Raw genomic sequence first — 22,302 nt, forward strand, 5'->3', positions numbered from 1 at the left:
CCCCTGCCTCCTGGGTTTAAGCAATTCTTGTGCCTCAGCCTCTCAAGCAGCTGGGATTACAAGTGTGTGCCACCACGCCTGGCTAATTTTTGTACTTTTAGTAGAGAGGGGGTTGCGGTATGTTGGCCAGGCTAGTCTTAAATTCTTGACCTCAAGTGATCTGCCCACCTTGGCCTCCTGAAGTGCTGGGATTACAGGCATGAGCCACCACGTCCGGCTAATAGTTAATTCTTATTTCTTAAAAAAGTTAAGTGTTTCAGGCTATCTTCTGAGGAGACTAGGAAATCATATCAGATTTATGCTCCTTGCTGACAGAAGTTTTCAGTTTTCTATTTCTGCTCTGCTGACTTTAGGGTCCAGTTTGGTCGTCTTCTTTTTTTTTTTTTTTTGAGACAGAGTCCCACTCTGTTGCCCAGGCTGGAGTGCAGTGGTGTGATCTCAGCTCACAGTCACCTCTGCCTTCCGGGTTCTAGCAATTCTTGTACCTCAGCTTTCAGAGTAGCTGGGATTACAGGCGCCGGCAACCATGCCCCCCAGGTCCAGCTAATTTTTTCTAATTTTTGAAGAGACCAGGTTTCACCACATTGCCAGGCTGTTCTGAAAGTCCTGATCTTAAGTGACCCACCCACTTCAGCCTCCCTAAAGTGTTGGGATTACAGGCATAAGCCTCCTTTTTTTTGTGTGTGTGCCTTCTGGTTAAGATTGTGTGGCTGGCCGGGCAGGGTGGCTCACACCTGTAATCCCAGCATTTTGGGAGGCCGAGGCAGGTAGATTACTTGAGGTCAGGAGTTCGAGACCAGCCTTGCCAACATGGTGAAACCCCATCTCTACTAATAATACAAACTTAGCTGGGTGTGGTGGCAGGCACCTGTAATCCCAGCTACTCGTGGGTGCCGAGGCAGGAGAATCGCTTGAACCCGGGAGGTGGAGGATGCAGTGAGCCGAGATCCAGCCTGGGCGACAGAGCAAGATTCCGCCTCAAAAAAAAAAAAAAAAAAAAAAAAAAAAAGAAAGAAAGAAAGATTGTGTGGCTGTTGCTTCCTTCAACTGTATCTTTCTCTGCTTGTTGCTATAGACTTAGTTTAGGTCAATGTCAGTAATTCCTGTTGGTTCCTAAGTGATGTTTTCTGATGCCACTTCTAATATTCTAATATCAAATATATGTTATCTTTTTCTTTTCTTTTTTTTTTTTTTTGAGACGGAGTCTCGCTCTATCGCCCAGGCTGGAGTGCAGTGGCCGGATTTCAGCTCACTGCAAGCTCCGCCTCCCGGGTTTACGCCATTCTCCTGCCTCAGCCTCCCGAGTAGCTGGGACTACAGGCGCCCACCACCACGCCCGGCTAGTTTTTTGTATTTTTTTTTAGTAGAGACGGGGTTTCACCGTGTTAGCCAGGATGGTCTCGATCTCCTGACCTTGTGATCCGCCGTCTCGGCCTCCCAAAGTGCTGGGATTACAGGCTTGAGCCACCGCGCCCGGCCTGTTATCTTTTTCAATACCAATCAATACCAACTAGCTGCCCAGTAATTCAATTCAATTGTGGCATTAGCTTCCGGAGTTAGTGGAGGCCCCGTAGTTTAAAGCTCAGTCCTGCAAGACTGCCCTCACTTCAGATGCCAGACAGGCAGGGCATCTGCTGCTGGCCCCAAGGGGACCCACACCTGTGTCTGGCCAACTACAAATTCCAAGGCTCCCATGATCCATCCTCCTCAGGTTTGATAATCAGCTAGAACTACTCAAAGAACTCAGGGGAACACTCTACCTGAGTTTACTGGTTTAGTATAAGGGATACAGCTCAGGAATTGCCATATGGAAGAGACATACAGGGCAAGGTAGCAGGGTGGTGCAGAGCTTCCAGGCCCTCTCCGGTCACACCACCATCCAGCACATCAGTGAGTTCACCAACCCAGAAGCTCTTGTCTTATTGTTGAAGAGTTTTTATAGAGCTCAATTTCCAGCCTCACTCCCCTTCCCAAGGTTGGAGGCGGGGCTGAGAGTTCCAGCCCTCTAATCACAGTCACATGTTTGGTTTTTCTGGTGACCAGCCCCATCCTGAAGCCATCTAGGGATCCCACCTTGAGTCACCTTACTAGCATAAACTCAGGGACTCATTATGAAAAACAAATGACACTTCCATCACTCAGGTAATCCCAAAGGTTTTAGGAACTTTGAGCTAGGAACCAGGAACAAAGACAGAATATGTTTTATATTACACCATGGTTTAAAAGTGGCATTTAGGCTGGGTGGGGTGGTTTATGCCTGTAATCCAGCACTTTGGGACGGCGAGGTGGGCAGATTACATGAGGCCAGCCTGGCTAAAATGGTGAAACCCCGTGTCTACTAAAAATACAACAAATTAGCTGGGCATGGGGGTGCGTGCCTGTAATCCCAGCTACTCAGGAGGCTGAGACAGGAAAATCGCTTGAACTCGGGAAGTGGAGGTTGTAGTGAGCTGAGATCTCTTCACTGCCCTCCAGCCTGGGTGACAGAGCCAGACTCAAAAAAGAAAGAAAAAAAAAAAAAGAAGTGGCATTAAAAAATTATGATTCCTGCCCTGGTTTGTTTCTTTGACATTGCATCATGCTCCACCTTCTCCACAGGCAGGGCTGGATCATGGTTCTGGGTTTTCTGATTTGGAAGTTTGGGTGAAGTTACATTGTTAGAATTAGAGAGTAATTGAGATTTTTCAGCATTTTGAAACTTGGACATTCCCTCTAACATATTCTGTTGTGTTTTTGAAGTTGTTGCTTATAGTTTGAAAGTGAAATTTGACTGCAAAGGTCAGGACATTCTGCTATGTGACTGTCAATGATGTCAATAAAACTGGTTCAGAGGACTTTTTGTTTATAAATACTGAATCCAGGAATAGGCTATGGATAAGTAATGAAATAAAGCAGAAGTAGCCTTCTTGGCTGAGTGAGAGAAATATTTGTGTACATTTTCAAGAGAGGAACCATGAGGTGTTAGCCTGGAAGGGAGCTAGTGAAGTGGCTACATTGACTGGGGTGTATACCCATGGTTTATTGTCTTGCGCCAGGAAAATTTAGGACACGGACACACACAAGGAGTTTAGGAGTGGAGGTTTAATAGGCAGAAGAAAAGAGAAAGAAAAACAACTCTATTGAGAGAGAGGGGTGTTCTGAGTGGAAAGACCCGGCCGGTGGTGGATGTGTCAGATTTTATAGTCAGGTTGGTGGAGGCCGTGTCTGATTTACATAGGGCTCACAGATTGGTTTGATCAGGTATGATATTTACATAGTGCGTCAGGAAGGCTGGCCTCCCCACCCTAATCTTATTATGCAAATGAACGTTCCCTTAGTTGGGGCCATCTTGTCTGCTTCTTACTGTACACATGGCTGACAGAGGGAAAATGGAGCCTCCATCTTGAACATGATTGGCACAACTGCCAGCATCTATGTCTGCAGCTCGATTTTACAGGCTGCTCTTTGTTAGACAGGAAAATGACTTGGGGCTGCTTTTCATTAAAATGAAAACCTTACCGAGGACTTCCATACCCTCACTATCTGCCTAAATAATTTTTTCTTAACTCTTGTATCACTAGGAGGCCAAACAACCTCAGATGGGGTGGCTGGAAATCAGAAACTTAGCCAGGCCTCCTCCTGCCCCTGCCCCATGGGGTTCTTTCTATGGGGCTTTTTCCATGGGGATAGATATAGTGTCAGGACCATGAAAACATGATTTTTATTTTCTGGAAAGTGAGAATTTTTGCGCTGTGATTCTATCATTCTGTGGACATTAAGAAAGAAAGGCAGGATGCGATGACTGGGTATGCACCATGAAATATCTTCTTCCTTCTGTATGAAACATCCATATCTTACTTGGTGATTTCTTCTTCTCTTCAATCTAAAAAAAATCTGTTTGAGTAATTTAAGAAATTTTAAATGTATAATGTATTAAAGAAAATTTGAGAAAAGTACACACAAAGAAGAGGAAAAATAATTATAATCATATTAAAACCATTGCTAATATTTAGGTATCAGTACCTTGAAAAATGGTTTCCCTTTTCTGGGAAGTTGTAGAAAGTATACCTTTTTTTTTTTTTCCCATTTAACGTTATCACACAAGCATTGTTTTGTTGCTGTTGAGACATATTGTTCTAAAGGTCATAGAGATAGTATGGTGTAGTAGTTTAAAGTAGAGGCTCTGATACCAAAATACCTGGGTACAAATCACAGTCCACCCATGGGCTGTATAACCTTGACAGTCACTTAACTGCTATCTGCCTTAGTTGTACCATCTGTTAAATGGGAATGATAGTGGTAGCCAACTCACAAGTTAAATGCTTATGTAAAGGACTTAGTAAATGTTAATTATCATCTAAAGGAATATTTTATTAATATTAATTTTATTTATTTATTTTGAGACAAGGTCTCCCTCTGTCCCCAGGCTCGAGTACAGTGGAGAAATCACAGATCACTGTGGCCTTGACCTCCTGGGCTTGAGTGATCCTTCCACTTCAGCCTCTCTAGTAGCTGGATGCACCAACATGCCTGGCTAATTTTTTTTTTTTTTTTTTAATAGAGATGGGGTTTCCCTATGTTTTCCATGCTGGTCTCAAACTTCTGGGTGATCCCCCACTCTCGGCCTCCTAAAGTGCTGGGGTTACAGGTGTGAACCACCATGCCCAGCCAATATTGATGTATGTGTATAGTAGAGAATTTTATAAAATATGTAAAAGCCGAAGAAATCAAAATCACTCATTATTCTAAAACCCAGAGAAAACCACTTACCAGTGTTAAGATTTTGGCTTTGTTTTTTCTAATACATTTTCTCTTACATAGTTGAGAGAATATTGCATTTCTAATTTGTTTCCTGATCATGATGTAAATATTATATATATATAAAATATATATATTTTACATATAATATATATTTTATATATATTATATACATTTTACACATATATTATATATAATATATATTATATATTATATATATTTTATATATATATATTTTGAGACAGAGTCTCACTCTGTCACCCAGGTTGGAGTGCAGTGGCGTGATCTCAGCTCATTGCAACCTCTGCCTCCTGGGTTCAAGCAATTCTCATGGCTCAGCCTCCCTAGTAGCTGGGATTACAGGTGCACACCACCACGCCTGGCTAAAAATTTTTGTATTTTTACTAGAGACAGGGTTTCGCCATGTTGGCCAGGGTGGTCTTGAACTGCTGACCTCAGGTGATCCACCTGCCTTGGCCTCCCAAAGTGCTGGGATTACAGGTGTGAACCACCACACCTGGCCTATGTATTTTTTATGAACATAATTTTAAAAGACTACAGAAATCACCTTGGGTTCCATGTTTTAGTTAACCCTTCCCCAGTGTTTTGATATTTGGTTTGCTCTCTGCCCCCATATTAAAGTGGTGACCTGAGCCTTTCCCGGCCTGTGTGGAGCCTGCAGTTTTTTTTTTCTGTCCCCAGGACATAATTAGCCCTAATCCACAAGCCAATTAACAGAGGGGTGATCAGATTATGAATACATTTGTGAAAAAATCTTTGTAGTGGTTTTTCTTCTTCAGTATTAGAGGTTATTTCCTTAGATTAGATTCCTAGAAATGGAAATGCAGGGTCAAAGTGTAAGTTTCCAGAAGGGTCGTATTGACTCTAGACTCCTGGAAACACTGTATGTGCCTGTTCTACTTACCGTGGGCCTCCAAGTCCCCTTCGTACAGCTCTAGGTTGCTTCTCAGATCTGAAATATTGGAGAAGTTGTTGGGGCACCAAAACTCTGGAATAGAGTTAATCTTCACAGCCCCTCGGCTCCTCCTTCCCATTCCCTATTATTTTTCCGCCTCTCCAAGGCCTTTCTTTTTATAACCCCTTTGCCCTCTCAGCTTTCTCTAATCCCCTTGTGCAGACTTCCTCTTCTCCAGTCGGGAGGGGGGAAATGATATAATGAAGTCATTTCATTAAGAAGTTAGTAACCTTAGCAGCTGTAAGTGTTAATCCCCAGCTGGACACTTGCATTTTAATAAGGGGTTCTTGGAGCAGTGTTGAACCCTAAGCACTGGACTTGACGGTAGGATTTGGGGCACTGTCATACCCAGGGAGGGAGATATGAGTCGGGGTCACTCAAGGTTTACAGGTGGATGGGGTCCTGGATGTCGGGCCAGCTTTGTGCGTGGGGTGAAGCAAAGGTCAGTCCCTGAGAAGCCTTACTTTCCTCACTGCTCAGAGCAGAAACAGGTTTTCTTAAAGGTAAAGTGAGTCTCTCGGAGGAACTGTTAAGGAGAAATGTTTACTGAATTGGATGTAATAAAAGACTGGTCAGCAGCATGTGCAGATTCCTTCAGTAAAATAAAACTTTATGATACCAGGTAGGGCTCCTTTTATGGCTTTCTGAAATCATCTGGTTGAAATTGCTAGAGGTGTGGAGGGCCTACACTTGTGTGTCTGTGGCCGGTGATTTAATTACATTGTATTTCCCTGGGCAAGCAGAGCCAGGAGGCCTCTGGAGGGGGGCTGCGGCCTTGATGGCCTTGGTGGGTACTCTGAGTTGCAGAAGGTGGGTTTCTTCTAGTTGGTTTCTGTTTCAGCAAGGTCTCAGGTGCTTTTTACTGCAAGGAATGTTGTAGGTCTCTGATTGTGGACTCGTATATCAGTTTTCATGGACTGAAAACCCAAAGAAAGCATTGGGGAGTGTACCTCAGTGGAGAATGGGCCAACAGCTGGATGCAACCAGATGGTGCCCTGGATCTTATGGATGGACAAGGATGGGTACAGACAGGTTATTAGGAAAGAATTAAAGAATTGGGGAATTTGGTTCAAAGTCCTCTATAGCCTGAGCGTAGGAGGAAGGGGAGAAATGGAAAGTATAGTCAGTTGATAGCTACCAATTGGGTGCTCTCAGGAGGCCTTGGGACCATAGCCAGTGGGGAAAGTGGTCCTGAGAGATGATGGGGACCAGTGGGAGTGGGCCAGATGCTGGCCTCCGTTCCTCCTGGGAAGAAAACGCTTCAGTCCCATGATGGTTTCTACCTTGGCACTCATAGCCCTGTCTCTTCCCTTCCAGACTGATCCTGCCTGAAGATGGTGCCACTGGTGGCTGTGGTATCGGGGCCCCGTGCCCAGCTCTTTGCCTGCCTGCTCAGGCTGGGCACTCAGCAGGCCGGCCCCCTTCAGCTGCACACCGGGGCCAGCCATGCAGCCAGGAACCATTATGAGGTGCTGGTGCTGGGTGGGGGCAGTGGTGGGATCACCATGGCCGCCCGCATGAAGAGGAAAGTGGGTGCAGAGAATGTGGCCGTTGTTGAGCCCAGTGAGGTAAGCCTCCCCTTTTGAGGGCCTGGGTGTGTGTGTACGTGTGTGTATATGTGTGTGTGTGTGAGTGTGTGTGTGTGTTCTGGGGTTGGGTATGACTATCAAGCAATGGGTCTTCATGTGTCCAGGCTAGGGCTTCTCCTGGGCACAGAAAGCAGCCTATCCAAAAGGACTGGGAGGAAGTGGACGGAAAGAGAGGGAGGACAGATCTCTTGGCTTTTACTGTTCTCCTCTGTATTAGTTTCTTAGGGCTGCCGTAACTAATTACTACAAATTGGGTAGCTTAAAACAGCAAACGTCTATTCCCTCACAGTTCTGGAGGCTAGAAGCCTGAAACCAAGCTATGGGCAAGGCCATGCTCCCCCTGCAGCCTGGGTGAGAGGGATGGGAGGCGGCTTTGTCTCAGGCCTCTCTCCCAGCTTCTGGTGGTTACCCTGAAATCCTTGCCACTCCCTGGCTTGCGGTTGTGCCACTCCCTTCTCTGCTTCCATCTTCACAGAATGTCCTCTGTGTGTCTCTGTGTCCCTGTGTCTTTACATGACCCTCCTAGAAATCCAAAGTCGTTGGACTTATGGCACACTCTTCAAGAATGACCTCATCTTAATTTGATTACATTTGCAAAGACCCTATTTCCAAATAAGGTCACATTCCCAGGTACTGGGGTTAGAATGTCAACATCCTTCTTTGAGAGAGACACAATTCAACCCACGACACTCTCCCGATGCCAACCTCCTGCCCAGAGGAAAATCAATGGCCACTGCACCTTCTTATCCATTCCTGTCTGGAGAAGGGATGATGCATTGGGGCACAGGGAGCCTCTGGAAAGCTGTCAGTGGGCTTACAAACTTAAATGCAAGGGCAGATTATAAGGGAGAAAAGGTAGCTGACACTAGGAGGGAAGACTGAGTAAGGCACTGTCTCGCAAAAAACATATTAAGATTGTCCAAAAGCTTCAGAAAAATATTCAAGATTTTTGGTGGCTTGCCTAATGTTTCCTGCGGAACTAGGCATGTACCAGTTGGGAGCTGCATCCTTGGGAGAAAAAAGCAAAATGGATCAGGTGCCTGTTTCAGGGGGAGCACAGGACAAGGAAGACATACTCCTTTTCAAGATTTGTCCCATTCAAGGGAATGATGTTACCTAGGGCCATGATTTGACAGGAAACTAGGGGGCAGTCTCTATCAATTGCCTTTGTAAAGTGGCATCTCTTCAATTCAGGAACCTTACTTTAAATGACAGTGGTCTGAGAGCTGTGTCAGGTGGCCACTCTTTCTGGTATATGTTGTATTTTAGCTAATGCATGGGTGGGTCTCCCAGTCGGGCTTCTCTTTGTAAGGAGACTGGCTCTTCTGGGACCTGGGCACAATTCAGGTGGCCAGAATCCAGTTTGTCTTGCCCTGTGAGGAAGTACAGGGCAGGAATTTCTGGAAGGAGCTGCCAGAGCCCCAGGCTTGGTACTTTGCCTGCTGAGTCTGGTTTAGTGATAGCTGGAGCTGATGTTCATAGTCTAAAAATAAAATCTGACCTTGTATTTTTGCTCCTCTTACTGTTCAAGATGGACTGGCCATTGATGAGCTCTCTTAAATGGAGACCACTGTCTTCCTCCTCTTGGATCACATTATTGGTTGTAGGGAGACTGCAGAGTCATTCCTGGTGTCCTCTTCACCTCTCTGTGGGTTTTGGCAGTGCTGGCCCGCCACTTTGAGGCATTTTGGCAATATTGAGAGTTCTTGGTCCACGGTCTACTCTAAGTGGATTGGAATTCTTAGAGGCCATTATACAAATCTGCCCTTTGCCCCATGTCCAGAACTTTCACAACTAACTTAGATCAAGAATGGACTATCTGTTGCCAGGCACAGTGGTTCATCCTGTAATCCCAGCACTTTGGGAGGCTGAGGCAGGCAGATCACCTGAGGTCAGGAGTTCAAGACCAGCCTAGGCAACCTGGTGAAACCCCTCTCTGCTAAAAATGCAAAAATTAGCCAGGTGTGGTGGTACATGCCTGTAGTCCCAGCTACTCGGAAGGCTGAGGCAGAAGCATCACCTGAACCCAGGAGGTGGAGGTTGCAGTGAGCTGAGATCATGCCACTGCACTCCAGCCTGGGTGACTGGGTGAGATTGTCTTAAAAAAAAAAAAAAAAAAAGGAATGGACCATCTGAAGCAAGAAAACTCCAGAAGATAGTGAAAGTTTGGGCATGCATTGCATTGTGGAGTAGGATCTAGTACTTACTGTCTTTGGGTGTAAAGTCTCTGAGGGTCTGAGAAAGTAGAAGAAAGGCTGATCAGGAAACACAGCCCTCACTGGGCTTGGGAAACACAGTTGGAAGTGAATGAAGTTTAGAGGACCCCTGGAAGTGGCTGTAAACTTTCCAGGCTTACCACTGTCTCTACATGCTCCTGAGGGACCATATTTAGGCTGCTGGGCTTAATTTTTAAAATATTTGTTCACATGAAGTATCCATAATATATGTGTAGATATGCATGTGTATATAACATGTACATATTAAACACCAAATCAACTTTCAGCAATAAATAATGCAGTGGTCACTAAAGATAGTTTATAGCTTTTTTTGATGATCTTGGAAGATTCTTGTGTTGAATGACTGTCCTTCAGAACTTACCATAATAGGAGACGCCTAATAGAGGGAGCTAACTTTGTGGAGACCTTTCCATACAATGCTCTAAGAGTCAGGAGGGAGTAACTGAGGGAATCTAGCTCATACTGTTAGCTATGACACCCTTTTGATCAGTGTCAAATTGTAATAAATCTTCAAATACTTTGTTTCTCAGAGACATTTCTACCAGCCAATCTGGACACTGGTGGGTGCTGGTGCCAAACAATTGTCCTCATCGGGTCGTCCCATGGCGAGTGTGATTCCGTCTGGTGTGGAATGGATCAAAGCTAGAGTGACTGAGCTGAACCCAGACAAGAACTGCATTCACACAGACAACGACGAGCAGGTAACCACTGGGGCCTTTGGATTTTTTGTTAATCTGATGGCTTGTATTAATACGCAACCATCTTAAACTGGATAGCTTTGTGTTGAAAGAGCAGTATATATGCATGAGTGTGCATGAACGTATGTGTGTTGAATACTGCACAAGATGGCAGGGTATGTGGTAAGTGGAGGATAGATGGAAGGACTGAGTGATATTGAGTTAATAAACAACTAAGGTAAGTATTTGTTGAACACCCACCATGCACCCTATTGCTTAGTATAGTATCTGGCACCTGAATGTTTATCAAACCATTTGTTTATATGTTGCTACATGTTAAAATAGCAAGCACCTTCCTCTTTCTCTTTTTCTGAAGCAATCAGATTTTCTACCTGACGCCTAGCTTCCCAGAGCAATAGGATACTGGAAAGTATCCATCCAGCCACCCTAGGGGGCACTCTGCCAGAACTGTAGGGGAATCCTGTGACTCTGAGGTTCATGCCAGCGCTAAGGAGAATTGTTGCTGCAGCTCGTAACTGCTCAGCACCTTTTAGAAGTCACCCACTCTCACCACTCGGGGGTCAAAGCTTTTCAGCAGTGGCTGCCCCATGTTTAACTGAGGTGATAAGAGCAGGATGGTGGAAGGGCTGCTCGGAAGCCATCTGCAGCTTTCTTTCCCCCACCTGCTGCTGAGCCCAGGACAGGGGCAGGCAGTGCAGCCACCGTGCTCTGACCTGTTCCAGGTTCCTGTGGTTTTGGGGCTCCCAGAGTGTTATTGGTCTTAATCCTCTGCCTCTTCCCCCTTCAACTGGAGACTCCAGCATTTTCACGGAATTGTAGAATCAGAGTTGGTGAGGATCCTAAAATGTTTTCAAGTCCAACCCTTCCCTCCAACAGAGATTCATCTGCTGAGGCATTCTTTTTTTTTTTTTGAGACAGGGTCTCACTTTGTCGCCCAGGCTGGAGTGCAGTGGCACAATCTTGGCTCATTGCAACCTCCACCTCCTGGGTTCAAGTGGTTCTCCCACCTCTACCTCCCCTGTAGCTGGGATTACAGGCTTGTGTCACCATGCCCAGATAATTTTTGTACTTTTTGGTAGAGATGGGGTTTTACCATGTTGGCCAGGCTGGCTTGAACTCCTGACCTCAAGTGATACATCTGCCTCAGTCTCCCAAAGTGTTGGGATTATAGGGGTGAGCTATCGCGCCCAGCCTGTTGAGGCATTCTTAAGGCTTTTTGAGGTCATGGATCTTTCTGGGTACCAGACGAAAGCCCTCTCTAGAAAAATGCACCTATGTACCAGATTTTGCATTTGCTTTTAGGGAGTTCAGAGACTTTCTGTAGCTTTTCCCTGGACCCTGATCAAGAGAACCTACTTTGGCCGAGCATGGTGGTTCACACCTGTAACCCCAACACTTTGGTAGGCTGAGGTAGGAAGATCACTTGAGCCCACGAGGTCGAGGCCAGCCTGGGCAACATAGTGAGACCCTGTCACTACAAAAAAAAAAAAATTTAATAAATTAGCTAGGTGTAGTGTGTGTGCCTGTGTTTCCGGCTACTTGCGAGGCTAAGGTGGGAGGATCACTTGAGCCCAGGAGTTCAAGGCTGTGGTGAGCCGTGAGTGCACCACCGCACTCCATCTTGAGTGACAGAGCTGTCTCCAAAAAAAGAAACAAACAAACAAACAAACACAAAAACAAAAAAAAAGAGTACCTGCCATATAGCATTTATGATCCTTGGCTTTCTGGCCTCCATTCATTCATTCATTCTACAAATATTTATTAAGCATCTACTATAAGCCAGGTGCAGTTTTAGGTATTAAGGATACATGAGTGAACAAAAACAGACAAAAATTCTTACTGAATTGGATATTATATTCTAGTCAGTGAGAACATACAATCAACAATAGACTTATATACTATGTTAGAATATGATGGTTATTCATGGAAAAAATAGAGCTGATTTGGAGCTAACTGGTATTGGGGCACATGGAGGTGGGGGATTGAATTTAAAATAGGTTGGTATTTACATAGTCCATGGCCAAGGAGTTCTCTGATAAGTTAACTTCATTTTTTCAGACAGGTGGGTTATATGAAAGTTCTGTCTTTACTGAGCCAGAATCCACCTTCCTGTAACCTTTTTTGTATTCTTTCTTGGACACCCAGGATGTTATTGCTTTTAATACACTTAATACCTTTCTTAATACTTTTATTCCTTGTTTTGTCCTGTTGTGTATGAGAGAAGAATGTCTTCTCTCTTTTCTGTGGAGAAACCCTTCAGCTATTTGAAGATGGCTCTTACGTTTTATATAAATTTTCTGTTTAGGTAGATGTGTCCCCCCTGTCCTCATGTCCCTCAATTCTTCCTCACATTTCATGGTTTCCGGTCCCCCCAGCCCCCTCTTTATTCTGCTTTAAACACCATCTGGCTTGTTAGTGCCCCATGAAAGAGGTGCCTGGAAGAGAAGGCAACTTTCTAGAACAGCCCGGAATAGAGTGGAGCCATTCTCTCCCAGGAGCTCATGCTGCCTAAGTTAGCATTTACCTTTTTTGTGATAGTTACCATGGTGCTGATTCATGCTGGGCTTGAGGTCGGTGCAAATTTCTGGGCCCTTTTCATACGACCCACAATCGAGTCAGGCTTTCCCCATCCAGAAAAAGTACAGTTGTTACTGATTTTACCTAAAGGCAGGAATGAATATATATAAGCAAATACCTATATGCATATATATTTATTTTAATTAAAAATTTTATATATGGCTTTTGCCCTGTTAATAGTTCAGAACTTTAATTTTTCTCAATGTCTCCAGAAGACCGGACTGAATTACAGTCAAGATTGTTCTCAATTCACAAGGTTGAGCTTGGTGGCTCTTTTACCTTGCCAGTCTTCTGCATACAGGGCCAGGAGACCTCTCTCATATCACACACAGCATCTCTTTGGTGCGTCAGGGCCTGCCTTATTGTTTGGACCCCTTCAAGCTACAGTTCGGAGCCCTCTGTGGTTGGGTTCATGCTCATCTCAAGGAGCAGGTACTTTACTCATCTCTTGGGAATGACAGGCACTCGTAGCTGTTCTCACTGCTGAGTCCTACCTATTACTCCTAAGGTTAGACACTTAGGAAAGCTGTAGTGTCTTGTTTTAGGGCTAGAGAAGTTGGTGCACTGTAGTGGGACTTTCTTCCAATATTTTATGAAGCAAAACTACTTCATATCCAGAAATCAGAAATACACTCGACATCTCATGTGAGAAATCATCCTGCTGGTTTTAGTTCATCCTCCCAACCCATCTGGGTCTTTTGGATTTATGACTCTCACTCCATTAGCAGTTTTTCCTGTTATTCACAGGTGGTTTCATATAAGTTCAAGGTTTTAATTCTGTAACATGTCGCTAGAGAGCTTTTTTAGATTGCATAAAATTAGTCAATATTCTTTAGCAAATATTATTCAATTGACCAAATCATTCCATTCTGTTTTTTTTTTTTTTTTTTTTGAGATGGAGGCTCACTCTGTTGCCCAGGCTGGAGTGCAGTGCTGCGATCTTGGCTCACTGCAACCTCTGCCTCCAGGGTTCAAGTGATTCTCCTGCCCCAGCCTCCTGAGTAGCTGGGATTACAGGCATGTGCCACCACGCCCAGCTAATTTTGGTGTTTTTAGTAGAGACAGGGTTTCGCCATGTTGGGCAGGCTGGTCTCGAACTCCTGACTTCAGATGATCTGCCCACGTCGGCCTCCCAAAGTGTTGGGATTACAGGCATGAGCCACTGTGCCCGGCCCATTCTATTCTTAGTTTATACTTTCCCAGCTTATTGGTGAAAGACTGAGCTGGAGGCACTGCTGAAACCCAGACTCAGTGTGTCTCTGACTCTTCCCTGTTCCAAGGGTGTGTTTGTCTGAAACACATCTCAAGGCCCCATGTAGACTGGCCGTTGCTCCTTCTCCAGGCTTAACCCAGTTCTATTCTCCCCTTGTTCCTACTCCTGCCACACTGGCCTCTTATTTCCTCAAATGCCTCAGCCTTTTTCTTACCCCAGGACATTTGCACATGCTATTTCCACCTCTATCCCTAGCTATCTCCTACTCATCTTTCGCTTTGATATGACTCCTTCAGGCAAGGCTTCCTTGACTTCCCAGACTAGGTCAGGTTACCCCTTGATGTGCTATCACAGCATTCTGTGATTTAGTAATTATTTGTGTCATTATCTGGTAATGCCCATCTCACGCACTAGATGGAGTTCCTGAGGGGCAGGAAGTGTATTTTTCTTGTCCATTGTTTTATGCCCAGGACCTAGCACAATATCTGGAACATAGAAGGTGCTTAGTAAATATTTGTGAGGAAATTGTGTCTGTTTCTTCATTTGTAAAATAATAATAATAATAGTACTTAGATACCTTATGAAGTTGTTGTGAGTGTTACATGAATGAAACCATATGAAGCACTTAGAACAGCACCTTGCACAGAGCAAATGCTCGATAAATGTTGCTGTTATTTTTAAAAGAATACATGAAAAGGAAAAGGATTTATTTGCTGAGTATCTACTATATGCCAGCAGTTCTGGATTGCTGATTGAAAGCAGCTGGCTTATCATCTGTGAACCTATGTTGGTGCTCATTTTCCTCTCCTCTCCTCCTCTCCTCCTCTCCTCTCCTCTCCCCTCTCCTCCCCTCCCCCTCTTTCTTCCTTCCCCTCCCTCCCTCCCTCCTTTCCTTCCTTCCTTCTTCCTTCCTTCCTTTCTTTCTCCTTCCCTTCCTTCCTCTCTTTGTCTCCTTCCTCCCTCTTTCTCCCTTCCCTCCCCTCCCCTCCCCTCCCCTCCCCTCCCCTCCCCTCCCCTCCCCTCCCCTCCCCTCCCCTCCCTTCAGCCTTGCTCTGTTGCTCAGGCTGGAGTGCAGTGGTGAGATCACAGCTCAAGTTACTTGAACTCTTGGGCTCAAACGATCTGCCTCAGCCTCCCGAGAAGCTGGGACTTACAGGCACACACTACCATGCCCAGCTAATCTTTTAAAAAAGTACTATGAAATGTCTATTTAGTGGTTGAGCCTAGACTTTTGCAAAGGATTAATAGCCTATTTACTAAGGCGTTCATGTCAGAATTTATGTCGTCTGACCCCTGTGTAATATGAGAATACTTGCAGATACTCAGCCTTCTGGCAAGGTCTATACTGTTGTGCATAACTGCTCTAAAGTCTTATCTATAATCTTTTGCTGTTCCTGAGGGTTCAGGTCATCTAACCTGAAAACTTGAACTCATTTAAAAGGCTTGAGGTTTTTTTCTTGCTCTGTTGCTATGGAGGGTTTATTCTCTCTTAATGATTTTTTTCCCCATAATCTTAAGCTGGCGTGGTTTTAGTCCTTAGAAATAACGAATATTATGCTCGAATAAAACAGAGCATAATCAATATTATGTTGCATTATGCTTGGTGGTGGCCTGCACAAACCAAAAGCTCCTCTGTTGGCAGTGGTCATGTGTTTCACCTGTAGATCATCACTGCCAGACGCCGTGCTAGCTCTCACCTAACGTGCCCGGATTGCTCAACACGGTTTGGCCAGCCACTTAACGGGCCCAGTGCCCTTTCCTGCAGAAGATGGAATTTCAAGACATCATCTTTCTTTCTTTTTTCTTTTCTTTTTTTTTTTTTTTGAGATAGAGTCTCGCACTGTCGCCCATGCTGGAGTACAGTGGCGCGATCTTGGCTCACTGTGACCTCCACCTCCTGGATTCAAGCAAACGTCTGCCTCAGCCTCCCGAGTAACTGGGATTACAGGCGCCCGCCACCATGCCCAGCTAATTTTTTGTACTTTTAGTAGAGACGGGGTTTCACTGTGTTGGTCAGGCTGGTCTCGAACTCCTGACCTCGTGATCCACCCACCTCGGCCTCCCAAAGTGCTGGGATTACAAGCATGAGCCACTGTGCCTGGCCGAGACATCATCTTTCTATGGTTAAGGAAAACATACAGATGAAAATGCTTATATTATGTATCCACTTAGGGAAATTGTATTTTTCACAAGCAACTGAAATCATTCATCTATCCATTCACCCAACAAACATTACAGAGTTCCTCACTTTAGTGACTGTGCTAGATTCTAGGAATATAAGGAATAAGACGTAACTTTTATGCTCTAGGAGTGGTCATCGTGGTGGGGAGAACACGTGCTAGGAAGCCTCATGCACACTGTGCTGGGGAACTCCTGGGAGGGGCCAGTGGTGAGGGTGATCGTGTCATAATGGGAAAGCCTGCTGCGGAGGTGCCCCTGGGGCTGAAGCTCCCGGATGCCAGGGCAGGACCTATTCTGCACGTTACTTCCCTTGGCTCCTCAGCCAGAGCCAAGCACTCTCAGGTCTTGGAGTCCTCTCTCTCCAACTACGATTCTCTCAGGTTGCTTGCTCTTCTCCGCCATTTAGTACAGGATCGTAGTAATCACCACCTGTTTCTTCTTTCTGGGCTCCTGAGTCTCATTGCAATCATTCTTCAACTCCAGTTTTCCAGGCAAGTTCTTGTACTTTAAGGCTACTTTGCTTACACTTTTTGGCCTAAACTTGTCTTCCTCTTTGTCCTAAACCCAGATTTCCATCATGCTACTTATGGATACAATACCCACATTTGAAGAAGGGACATTTTTCACCCCATACAGGTCATTAAATAAGATCAGGTGAACTATGTCATAGCCTTTCAATGACCTTCAAAAGAGCAATCTCCCGATTACGATATTGGTCCAATCCACATGACAGGTCAGACTTGCTTGGGATTCACATATTACCCAGTAGATTTTAGTTTTTTAACATATAATGTATTTATATGTATATTTGAGACAGGTCTCACTCTATCACCGAGGCTAGAGTGCAGTGGTGTGATCTCTTCTCACTGCAACCTCCACCTCCCAGGCTCAAGCGATTCTCCCACCTCAACCCCCCTGTAGACTACAGGTGCATGCCACCACATCTGGGTAATCTTTGTATTTTTTGCAGAGAACAGGGTTTTGCCATGTTGCCCAGGCTGGTCTCCAACTCCTGAGCTCAAGTGATCCACCTGCCTCGGCCTCCCAAGGTGCTGGGATTACAGGTGTGAGCCACTGTGCCTGGCCTGCCCCATAGATTTTAGACAGTGGATTGTCTTTTAAGATTAGGAAGCCCTTTCTTACCTCTCAATATGAAAAAGTGTTAATACAAGCACTGTACAAATAATTGTGGCCTCTCACTGTGTAGACACATAGCTGTCTCAAGCTTTCTGGATCTAGGCAGCTTACAGAATACTTGTGAAGCAGTGAGGTATGAGGCATAGATGGCAGAGGGCATGATGGGAGTGGACGCGCATCCCTCCTGGCCTGTCGGCCCACCTCCCCCAGCCCCAGGACATTCAGATTAAAAAATGGGAACCTGAGCAGGACTCCCAACCTTGTTCTGCTTTGGTTTTCTCATCTGTTCTGTGGGCTAGTAATATTTCCCTGCCTCCCGCAGACCACACGGAACCACATCTGGGGCCTGAGTCAGTGCTTGAGCTGCTGCTTCTTGGGTCCTGGTCTAAAATAATGTCTTTTTGTGTTACAGATCTCCTACCGATATCTTATTATTGCTCTCGGAATCCAGCTGCACTATGAGAAGGTACTGTGTGAAACTGTTTCTGTGTTATGCTGGCTTATCTATGCCAAGAGCAAATGCTGCGTTTAGTTGCTTTATTGTATTCATTTTGACAAGAAAGGGGTTCTAAGAAAATCTCTTCTGGTTTTATTTCTTGGCAGTCCTTTTATAGTTTGAAGGAAGTCTTCTCTAAGTTTCTGTCAATAATAATATGTTCTAGCTTTAAGCTTTAATTAGAGTTCAGCATGCTCATGCCTTAATGATAATTCCTGCAAAACAGCAGTTTTCTTTTACATTTGTAAGAAACCTGTCTTTCTATGTGGGACTGAATTGGCTGTATTGAAGATTAAATTCCACTTTGGAAGGAGGGTTTAGATTATAAATTTTAAAACAGACTTTAAGGGATGGAACACCAGCAGTTAGCTCCTCAGTTGCTGGAGGGCCATCTGGGTTTTGTTGTGTAGATGCCAGGGTTTTAGTGTGAAGTAACCGCTGCAATGGAAATGCCACCCAGAAGTTCCTCAGAGCTCCCTTCTCAGTGAGCTGGGGAGCCAGATGCTATCTGAAAGTTGTGAGATTCAAGCTTATTTTTCTAAAACATAGCAGAGTAAATCGGTAAATACTATCATTTCCAGAAGCTTGTTGGGGACCACGGGTAAATAGTTGGAGTACAGGAAACATCTGTGCTAACTGGGTAACAAGCTTCAGGAATGTGAAGGGTTTCATCCGAGTTGGCCCAGTAAGCATCTTTGAAGTGTGCTTCTGTGTAAAGAAACCTGAACTGTGACATGTCCAGAGGAAGGGTAGTGAGAATGTCTTGGGATGTGTTGTGGGAAAGTTCAGAGAAGCTACAAGTTGTTGTGTATGTTGTAAGATGGCTTTGAGTCATGGTGCAATGGGCCATGAGTCTGTTAGAATGACAGGCAAGCTATGAAGTAGACGATATGGAGAAAGGTGCCTATTACAACTACTTTCAAGAGGGGCATACCTTCCAAAAAAAGCCCCCACAGTGTTGACCTAGCAAAGGCATTGCATCTCCATGGTGCTGTCTTTCCAAAGTCCCAGTGTCATGTGAGAAGGACTGCAGAGGCCAGTGCTCAGAGTTCATAGCAGCCTCTCGTAGCAAACCAAGTCACAGAGAATTTAAAAGTAGCTATTATTATGGAATCTCTATTACATACCAGGAACCATGCTAGGAATCAAGTGTTGTTTCTTTTTTATTTTGAGATGGAGTTTTGTCACCTAGGCTGGAGTGCAGTGGCATGATCTCAGTTCACTTGCAACTTCCATTTCCCAGGTTAAAGCAATTCTCCTGCCTCAGCCTCCAGAGTAGCTGGGATTACAGGTGCCCACCACCATGCCTGGCTAATTTTTGTATTTTTTTTTTTTTAGTAGAGACGGGGTTTCACTGTGTTGGTCAGGCTGGTCTCAAACTCCTGGCCTCAAGTGATCTACCTGCCTCAGCCTCTCAAAGTGCAGGGATTACAGGCATGAGCCACTGCACCCAGCCAGGAATCAAAAATTGATTCTTTACAACTACTTTGAGGGAGGCATTTTTATCTTCACTTAATAGATAGGAAACTGAGGCTAAGGAAATGTAGTAACTTAACCATAGTCGCTGTGCTACTTGGGACTCTTTGATGGCAAATTCAAGGAAACTACTCAGGTTGGTGTAAATAAAAACTGGAGATCATTGATGAAAATACTGAGATGTTTCTGGAACACTAGGGCAGGAATGTAGGTGGGCCTCTGGCAGGACTGGATTTCCACTGTGAGTTCTGTTGGACTCAGGCAGTGTCTCTTTGTCCATCTCTCTGGGCCTCTTTCTCAGGCCGGCTTCACAGGGTCTCTGCAGCAGGCCATCTTGCCTGCCGGTCTACTCTCTGTGATAGGATAGTCCTCAGCTCCCCAGTGCATAGCCTGTTGCTGGAAGCCAAAGGAGAAGTCACATCTCATCTCTTCCTGATTCTCTCTTTTCCTCTCTCCCCGATTCTCCCTTTTCCTCTCTCCCCTCCTCTCTAGCTCTCTCTGCTTCAGAATTCCCAGGGAAGCAACTCTGACTGGATGAGGGGTCAAAACCACCGTTTTTGACACAGGTTTTCCTGAAAGGAGCTTGGTCACCACTTTATGGCACCTTTTCTATCAACGACACTTTCTTAAAACTAGGGAAAAATAATGAAGGTGATAAGACATCAACTGCTTGTTTATCTCTTGGATAATGAGATTTGCTTTGGGAACTAGAAGGTATGGCGGTCCTGTGGGAAGACCCCCAGGCAGGTGGGCAGAGGCCTTGGTGTCTGGTTCGTTAAGATTCTGGGCAGGGCTCCATCCATTCTATGGGCTAATAATATTCCCCTGCCTCCCTCAGAGGTACATAGTGACTGTCCAGTGTTGGCATTGATTGAAACTTTGAAAACATTAACATGCAAGGTGATTTTATGATAGAGTTATTATTATTGAGATTGCCAATGTCACTACTATCTAACTGGAACGGGGTGAACAGTAACAAAGAAATAGTTGCTTTTAACATTGAGTGTGGATAAGTAATGAACCCAGGCCACTGAGGAGATGAGAGGACTTTGTTTCCTTGAGACCTCAGGGATGGGTGTCTGGCGTAATTTTGGAGGTGTCCCAGAGAATGGCCTGGGGAGGCTCTGAAGGACCGGCTCATCTTGATGACTGTTTCTTTTTTTCTTTTTTCTTTTTTTTGAGATGGAGTCTCGCTCTGTTGCCCAGGTTAGAGTGCAGTGGCACCATCTTGGCTCACTGCAAGCTCCGCCTCCCGAGTTCGCGCCATTCTCCTGCCTCACCCTCCCAAGTAGCTGGGACTACAGGTGCCCGCCACTATGTCCAGCTAATTTTTTGTATTTTTAGTAGAGATGGGGTTTCACTGTGTCAGCCAGGATGGTGTCAATCTCCTGACTTCGTGATCTGCCTGCCTCGGCCTCCCAAAGTGCTGGGATTACAGGCATGAGCCACAGCGCCTGGCTGGATGACTGTTTCTTGATGATTGAAGTTGAACCTGTTCTTGCTAAGAACTGGGGCTTAAGTCTCTAATTGAGTCGGTGACATCTTCATTGCACTCTATGAGCCTTCTAACATTTATAATAGGTATCCAGTTGATCTTACTGGCAATAATCAGCTAACATTTACAGGATATTTGCCATGTGCATGTGTCCTTTACATGCATGGCCTCGTTTGCTTCTGCCCACAACCCTCTGAAGCAGATACCTTATCCCTATTTCACAGATGGTGAACGTTAAGATTCTCAAACCTGAGTGTGCATCTGAATCACCTAGAGGGCCTGTTCGAACACAGATTGCTGGGCCTGCTCCCAGAGTTTCTGATTCAGTAGGTCTAGGGTGGGGCCTGATAATCCGCATTTCTAGCAAGTTCCCAGGTGGTGCTTGTGTTGCTGGTCTGAGCACCACACTCGGAGACCTACTGGCTTAGAAGTATTACGTAATTTATGCAGGGTCACAATGCTGGTAAGTGGAAGAGCCAGGACTCAGACTGGCATGTGGGATCCTAAAGTCCATGTTTGTAGGTACCTGGCTTTATGCCTTTACCTAGAGTTTGGTCTGGTACAACCTGATAAAGGGTGATTTAAATTCTTGACGATATAAATGGCTCTTGGTCCTGCCAATTGTTCTTTCCAGTAAGTCAACTGGTTCTCCTAAAAGGATGGCTGGCTGGCGTCTTGTCCTCACTCTGATGGTGGGAAAAGTTGTATTCAAATTATGTTCTCAAGGCCAGGGAGTTGGAGGGTTCCTCTGAGCTGAGCCCATGCTGCAGTTTGACAGGTGACTGCAGGTGCCACAGCTCTGGTCTTGGAACCCTCACCCACCTGCCTGCTGTAGGCATGTGGGTACTGGTGGATAATCATAGTACTGAAATATTTGAAAGGCTGTAGAAATGGCAAAGAACAAGGACTCTAAGGACATTGGCGCTTTTGTTTAAAATGATTTTTGTGTACTTTGTTGCAGATTAAAGGCCTACCTGAAGGTTTTGCTCATCCCAAAATAGGGTCGAATTATTCAGTTAAGACTGTAGAGAAGACATGGAAAGCTCTGCAGGACTTCAAGGAGGGCAATGCCATCTTCACCTTCCCAAATACTCCAGTGAAGTGTGCTGGAGCCCCCCAGAAGATCATGTATTTATCAGAAGCCTACTTCAGGAAGGTGTGCTTCCTTTCCGGGGACAGAGATGAGCAGGGAAGACGGTGCTCATTCACTCATTGCAGGAATTCCATTTTATCTCTATCGTAATCCCTTTTTTATCTCTACATTTTTGTTACATATGTACAAAATTAGATAACTGGAAGTTTATAAAATAGAAAAGAGGAGAAAATCACTCATGACCCAATTGCTTTAATAAAGCTGCAGTTTTCAATTTGACATGGCTTTCTAGCTTCTTTTCTGTATACTTAAATAGGGTTACAGTCATAGTGTACATGAAAAATTTAGATGTATTATGTAATATTAAATAGTCTTTGTTACATACTTTTAAAATATG

The 22,302-nt window shown here is 44.9% G+C and overlaps 1 protein-coding gene across 9 annotated transcripts in view; it reads left to right on the forward strand.

The window, feature by feature from the left end:
• Positions 1-22,302, forward strand: part of SQOR (sulfide quinone oxidoreductase) — a 60,145-nt gene that overhangs the window by 19,068 nt on the left and 18,775 nt on the right. For 8 of the 9 annotated variants that reach the window (XM_073995752.1, XM_073995753.1, XM_073995751.1 and 5 more), the window contains 4 exons: positions 7,031-7,281; positions 10,070-10,240; positions 17,758-17,811; positions 21,774-21,968. In XM_073995752.1, the coding sequence (XP_073851853.1) occupies positions 7,048-7,281; positions 10,070-10,240; positions 17,758-17,811; positions 21,774-21,968 (654 nt within the window). In that variant the 5' untranslated portion in view covers positions 7,031-7,047. The remainder of the gene's footprint in view (positions 1-7,030; positions 7,282-10,069; positions 10,241-17,757; positions 17,812-21,773; positions 21,969-22,302) is intronic. The other variant, XM_045395401.3, reaches the window with a different exon arrangement.

This window comes from Macaca fascicularis, chromosome 7, assembly GCF_037993035.2.
Source record: "Macaca fascicularis isolate 582-1 chromosome 7, T2T-MFA8v1.1".
NCBI classification, from domain to species: domain Eukaryota; kingdom Metazoa; phylum Chordata; class Mammalia; order Primates; family Cercopithecidae; genus Macaca; species Macaca fascicularis.